The sequence below is a fragment of the Octodon degus genome, unplaced genomic scaffold (genome assembly GCF_000260255.1).
Source record: "Octodon degus isolate 3935 unplaced genomic scaffold, OctDeg1.0 scaffold00257, whole genome shotgun sequence".
NCBI classification, from domain to species: Eukaryota; Metazoa; Chordata; class Mammalia; order Rodentia; family Octodontidae; genus Octodon; species Octodon degus.
Genome location: NW_004524833.1, coordinates 1382962 through 1389996, shown reverse-complemented (window position 1 = coordinate 1389996; position 7035 = coordinate 1382962). Strand labels below are relative to the sequence as shown.

Genomic DNA, 7035 nt, shown 5'->3' with positions numbered 1-7035 from the left:
CCGCGACGCGGAGGGTCAGAGACAGGAAGAGGGACGGAGAGAGGAACTGTGCTCTCTCGGGGCGCATCACTCAGGAGAACGATTAAAGCCTTTCCGCCGCACAAATCGTGTTGAGTGCTTTCCTGCTGGACGGGAGGGCACCCGACATCTATTGATAGTTTGTATTACAGTTATAGATTTTCGAGTACTGAACCATCCTTGCATCCCTGTGATGAATCCTACCTGGTCCTGGTATATGATCTTCTTTATGATTTGCTGTATTTGTTTGGCTAGGATTTTATTGAGGATTTTTGCACCAATGTTCATGAGGGAGATTGGCCTGTAGTTCTCTTTTTTAGTTGTGTCTTTCACTGGTTTTGGTATCAGTATAATACTTGCCTCCAACAATGATTCTGGGGGAACTGTATTCTTTTCAATTTCATTGAAGAGTTTGAGAAGTATAAGGATTATATCCTCTGTAAATTTCTTGCAGAATTCAGGTGTTAATCCATCAGTACCTGGACTGTTTTGTCAGCAGGCTTTTAATTGCATTTAATATTTCATTGGCTGTTGTAGGGTTATTAAGAGTTGTTATGTCTTCTTGATTCATTCTTGTTAATTTGTACTTTTCTAGGAATCTGTCCATTTCATCTGTCTTCTATTCTGTGAGCATTAAGATGGTGCAAGTAGCTATTGATAATCTTCTGAATTTCCACTGGGTCTGTGGTGATTGCACTCTTTACTTTCCTAATTGCTTGTATTTGAATTTTTTCTTTTCTCTTTTTGATAAGGTTAGCTAGGGGCTTATCGGTTTTATTCAATCTTTAAGTGAACCAGGTTTTGATTTGTTAATTCTTTGAACTATTTTCTTCATCTCAATTGAATTAATTTCTACTCTAATCTACGATTTCTTCTCATCTTTGGGCTGTGGGTTTGGTTTGCTCTTGCTTTTCTACATGTTGAAGGTGCAGGTTTGGGGAGTTTATTTGTTCCAGTTCTGTTTTCCTAATGTGTAAGTTCACAGATATACATTTCCCTCTGAGAAATGCCTTCCTTGCATCCCATTATTTCCGATATGTTGTGGTTGAATTTTCATGGAATTGTAGATATCATTGAATTTCTTTTTTAATTTCGTGTGTGACCCACTGATTGCTGAGTAGGGTGTTGTTTAATTTCCATGTATTTAGGGCTTTTTTCTTTTTTCTTTTGTTGTTTATTTCCAGTTTCTTTGCTCTGTGGTCAGATAATATCAATGGGATAATTTCTGTTTTCTTGCATATACTTACACATGACCTATGGCCTAGTATATGGTCTACTTCAGAAAATGAACCATGTGCAGCTGAAAAAAGTGTGTATTCAGCTGTGGTTGGGCGAAAAACTGTATATGTCCATTAAGTCCATTTTTTCCAAGGTTTGCTTCAGTTCTGCTAATTCTTTGCTAGTTTTTTTGTCTGGTTTACTTATCTTTTTGGGATAAGGTGGAGTTAAGGTCTCCTGTTGTGACTGTGGCATTGGATATTAGATTTTTGCATGTACCTTAATATTTGTCTTATATAGTTGTTTCTCTCATGTTTTGTGCATAGATATTTATGAGTGTTACCTCTTCCTCTTGAATTTTTCAACTATCCAGCATATAGTAGCCTTCTTTATTTTGTTTGATCTTTCTGTTTTGAGGTTGACACTGTCTGAGAACAAGATTGCTACCCTTGCTTTTTTGTTAGGAGCTGGGTCATGTAGTATTCTTTTCCATCTTTTGATTTTCAGCCTATGAATTTCTTCATGAGTTAAGTGTGTTTCTTGTATACAGCATATTTTTGGATTTTGTTTCCTAATCCACTGTGCCTAATTCTTTTACTTGGTGAATTGAGTCCATTTATATTGATGGTTATAATTGAGATGTGTTGACTTTTGATGGACATGTTATTTATCTGCTTTTGTTTACTCCTTTTCTCCTGTGTTTAATTGTTTGCCCTATTTTGTGGTTTCATTGTGTCCTCGTTCGTGGAGTTCTGATCATTTTGGTCTCTCTCTAGAACATCTTTCTGAAGTCTGTGTAGGGTTGGCTTTGTAATCATGAAATTCTTTAGTTGTTCTTTGTCATGGAAGTATTTCTCTTTTCCATCAAACTTGAGAAAGAGTTTTTCAGGGTGTAGTATTCTGGTCTTGAATATTTTTCATAGAGGACTTGAAGTACTTTGTTCCATGCCCTTCTTGCCTTCATGGTTTGTGAAGAGAAGTCGGCCATAATTCTGATGGGTTTTTCTTTGTCTGTGATCTGCTTCTTTTCTCTAATGGCTTTAAGTATATTGTCCATATGCTTGATTTCTGGGATTTATTATATGTATATATGTATTTCTGGGATCTATTATATATCTATTATACTATTATATGTCTCGGTGTGTTTTTAATTGGGTTGAAGTTAGTTGGCATCCTGTATGCTTCGTTTACTTGAATGTCAGATTGTTTCCTCATATGTGGGATATTTCCTGCTAATACTTCTGCCCATATTCTTTTTATATCATTTGTATTGTCTCCATCTTTCTCATTGATGCCTATTAATCTCACACTGTTTATCTTTGCATAGTCTTGTAGGAGATAGATGATTTTTTCCTTCTCCCTAGTTGTTTTTTAGACATCTTTTCTTACCTTTTCACTAAATGCTGTGATGTCTTCAAGTTGTGAAACTGTCTTCATTTTCACTCAAATGGTTTTGCAAGCCTGTGATTGAGATTTTATGTTCCTGTATATCTCTTTGACTCTGCTTCTTTCGATTTATTTCTTTTCTGTATTGCTTATTCTTGGAATCCATCATTTTTCTAGTCTCCTTTCTTTGTTTTTGTCAATGTTTTCTTTAAAGACAGTTATTAATTCTTTTACTGCAGAGTAGTTTTTTTTTGTCCATTTTAGCAAACAATTAGTTTATTAAATGTGGTAATTTTTATAACAAAATTCAATTGGAGAAGTGATCTATTTAAGCCTCTGATGAAATGCAAGGTGTGGGGCTCTGACTCAGCCGGGCCTGGAGCTCCTGGTTACACTGCTGTTCTGGCTCGTCAGAGCGCACGCTGCCTGGACTGATCATGTCCCACTGCACTAGGCAAATGTAATAGAAGGTGAGTTCGGCTGACACACATTTTCATCATATAAGTCTTCTGGTAGCTCCTCTTCATCCCCATCAGGAAAATATGTAGGGAATGGGAGATTTTTACTGAAATCCTTATATGCAGGCAGGTTAGAATCTTTGACCTTTACTAAGCAATTTTTATGTCCAGGCACTGAACCATTTACATAGATTATATTGTGTTTTGTGTTTATTCTCCAGACTTTCAGTCCAAATGATGTCCTATATCTGTTTCCCATTTGTCCAGGCATTTTAGTTCCCGGCCAGACTCTGGCAATGTCCCCAGTTGCAATGGCTCCAGGCCTCCTATGGATTTTCGTTTGACCGTGAGAAGCAGGCTGGCCTTTAAATCCCCATCTTTTCATGACTCCCTGAAAACCTTTACCAATAGTTTTGGCGGTGACATCTACATACTGTCCCGGACGAAAGTGAGCAGCATAAAGAGGGGTGCCTGGCTTAATTACAGCATTATCTGTTACATGAAAGATTTTAATGTTCTGTTTTGGGGGCAATCCAAGTTCTCGGTAAAATTCCAACACAGGTTCAGATTTACGGAAACGTGACACAGTTTTCCCTCCCACAGTTAGGGCTGCCATTCTTCCATTATGGTTTTCCTTTGAAGTGTATTTCAAGACATGACAATCTTGTACCTGTAGTAATGTGACTGCATGCTTTTGGCCATCCTTGGTCCATAAAGGCATCATGCCCAACTTCAGGGCAATAAGGCCAACTCTAGAAGAACCTGGTTCCCAAGGGAGTATAGGCCATGGTTCATCTTTTAGAGGACACAGTTTACTTGCTAACTGGGCTTTATCTTCATCAGAGACCAACTGCTTAACAAACGAGGTATTCTCTTCAGAAAGATGCTCATCCCACCAACTTGGGCTCTTACCGTGGAGACTTCTAATAAAAAGCCAGATGTTTGTTCTACTCCCCACGCCGAGGGCAGCTCCCAGCCCGCCGCCGCCGCCCAACTGGGCGCCCGCCTGCGCCAGCAGCCTCCAACCTGGCATGGAGTAGCTGGGTGAGTTGTGGTCACGACACCTTTGGGCGCCCCTCCTCAGTGCTTTTAGCGCGTCCTCAACTCAAGGACCACGAGTTCGTCTTGACCCTTGGGAAAGTGTCGCATCCCAGGTCCGCCAATTTCCTCCCGACGGAAATCCAGAGTAGTTTTTTTGGATTGGGTTTCCTCCATATGTTTCTGCATTTGATTCTGTACTTCTGATGTTATGAATTTAGAGGATTCTTCTTTCATTTCAGAAATTAATTCTGCTCTGAGTTCCTCTATACCTTTCTACATTTGTTTCCTTACTTCCGACCCTATTAATTCATACATTTCAGCTGAGCTAGTGTCCTGCAATTGTTCTATGTGGGCTCATGGCCTCAGATTGCATCTTGCTCATTCTCTTTTTCATTTCATATAGCACTGACCTCTGACCTTTGTTGTAGAGCTTTCGTGCATTTACAACCTTTTCACGTATTGAAATTCAGGTGCAGATCTATTAAGTTTAAATTTATCCAGTTATTACTGGCTTGGTCTAGCTGTTGTGTTCATATCCTTCCTCCTGCATCCCTTGGAAATGAACCTATTGTGCACCTGTGGCACAACAGTGACCCTGTGTTGTCCCTCTGTTGTGCCTCTGGCCCAGGGACCACAGGCAAGTACCCAAGCTCTCCCACTCACTAGCCACGCCTGGGCTGGGTCGTAGCTGGGGGTTCCAAGAGTGTCACAGAAGTTCTCACTTACTGAGCAGGCTTGAGAGCAGAGGCTCTGGAGGGATAGAGGGGTCCCAAAGGGGTGGAAGAGGGTCTCACTCATGTGGTATGCCTGAGTTTTGGTCTGGAGAAGTCCTGTGTGGGCAGGGAAGCTGGAAACTCTCCCACACACCAGCCGGTCCTTGGTTGGGTTGGATCTCCAAGGCAATATATTTATTAAACTTCTATTATGGATGCTTAACAACTAATTTTTACAGACCAAAAATTAGAGAAATAAAGTGGCTACATAGATAGCCAATATTTTGGCCCTCGCTCTTCAAGGTCAGTGAAGATTCAGGACATAAGAGAACATGGGCTGTGACATCTTGTAACTCAGTGGTTTCCCAAATTTTTCTGATCAAGAAGTTTATGAGGCCACAGAGGAAAATGATAGATGATGTATAGTGTGCCTAAAGATAGTTATCTAGAGAGGAAAATTCTCTCATGCTTTCACCAAGAGCAAAATGGTCAAGCAATGGCCGTGAGTCATCCAGATGGCTTACAATGACAGAAGACCCACAAGGTGCTGTGCATGGTTCCAGGGTAAATCCTGAGGGGATTTGATTGACCTTGTCAGATAGCAAATGTTACATTTTTTGTTATATAGGTCTTGCTTTACTTGGTCTTAAGCGTCCAGCAGAAAAGTGTAACCACGAGGCATAAAAGTAAAGCTATAATAATATACTGAGCTTTAAAATCTTTACATCAACAATACATGTACGTACAATCTTTGGTCTGGCATGAAGTATGGAAAAGTCCTTTGAAGGCTTCCAAATACAGATTCTCTAACAACAATGGAACATTGATCTCTGACAAAAAGGCAGATATAAATAAAGGGCCGTTCTCTCTCTCTCTCTCTCTCTCTCTCTCTCTCTCTCTCTCTCTCTCTCTCTTTCTCTCTCTGTATACAAGATAGTTAGAATAGATATACAGCTACTTTCTCTTCATTCATTGAGAGGAAAAATCTTTACTAATAATGTTTAGACACGATATCATGTCTTCATCTTGTCCTCTGAATAACTACTAGGAAGACAATAATATGTAATGTATTAATTATAGTAACTGTCATACTAACTTATTTTGAAGTTGTTTCATTTTTATTTTATCTTTTTCTCATTAAAATTAAAAAAGTAGATAATATAGCAGCCATTGCTAATTAGCTATCCCTGTTTTAAAAATCTGTAACATATGTACTATTGTATGTTACCATTTCTGTCATTTTTTATATTCGTTTTTGCTTCAGTTTTCACTCTTCAAAATAAAGTAAAATAAAATAAATAGGATAAGATAAAATAAGATAAGATAAAAATAAAAAGAAATAACTCAATCAGTAATAAAAAAAGTCATAGGGTAAACATTTTCAATCAAAAAAGTAGAAATAAAGAAAAGAAATGATAAGGATTAAAGGAAAAACCTAAATACAGTAGGGCAAACCTCAAATCCTATAATTTTATGTGAAGCACTTAAGTCAATCTTAAGTAACATGTGAAGTCCAAAGGCCCGTCCTTGTGGTGCTGTCAATGGTCATAGTCCTTGTAGTTTCTCTTTGGCTGGCATTGCTTACTCGTGTTTCCTCATATGCTCCAGATTCCTGCATTCTCCAGCTTTCTCAGGTCTCTACTGCACCTTTGGCTTCACAATCATAGACTTACACACTGCCACCTCAGAGGCACAGTGTCTGGCCTTCCAGGCCTTCTGAAATATGGGTGGAAATTTCCTGCTCCCCACAGCTCTTGCGTTTGTGCATGTGTCAAACCAGCACCACATAGATGATACCGAGGTCTCTTGCCAGATGGAGTGAGGGCACTTGCATGTTTCTCACATTTCCTCAAGGGAGTGTTTTCTTTCTTTCTTTCTTTGATGGCACCAGGGATTGAACTCAGAACCTTGGGTTTGGCAGGCAAGCACTTTTTCCACTGAGCTATCTCCCTGGCCCCTGAGGGAGTGTTTTCTATTGTACTGTTTCAAATTACTTAGCTTCTTTTAAACAACCAATATCTTCTCTGCTTCACCTCTACAGCCCTCAACTGTACAGACTCTACCTTTCTGACAAAACTCAACACATTTAAAATGTTTCTGTTGGGCTATTTGCTATTGAGTCTAGTCTGAATGTTTGATTTGCTTGAAATTTCCTCTTTCAGATGAATTAGTCTACTGTCCTTAGTCTCAGTCTCCTGCAG

At 39.2% G+C, this 7035-nt stretch overlaps 1 protein-coding gene across 1 annotated transcript; it reads right to left on the bottom strand.

The window, feature by feature from the left end:
• Nucleotides 1–2880: 2880 nt before the first annotated feature.
• On the bottom strand, nt 2881–4247 carry LOC101583635 (39S ribosomal protein L3, mitochondrial). The gene has a single exon (XM_012512694.2). The coding sequence runs from the start codon at nt 4111–4113 to the stop codon at nt 3073–3075; it is 1041 nt and encodes a 346-aa protein (XP_012368148.1). The 5' UTR covers nt 4114–4247; the 3' UTR covers nt 2881–3072.
• Nucleotides 4248–7035: the final 2788 nt, after the last annotated feature.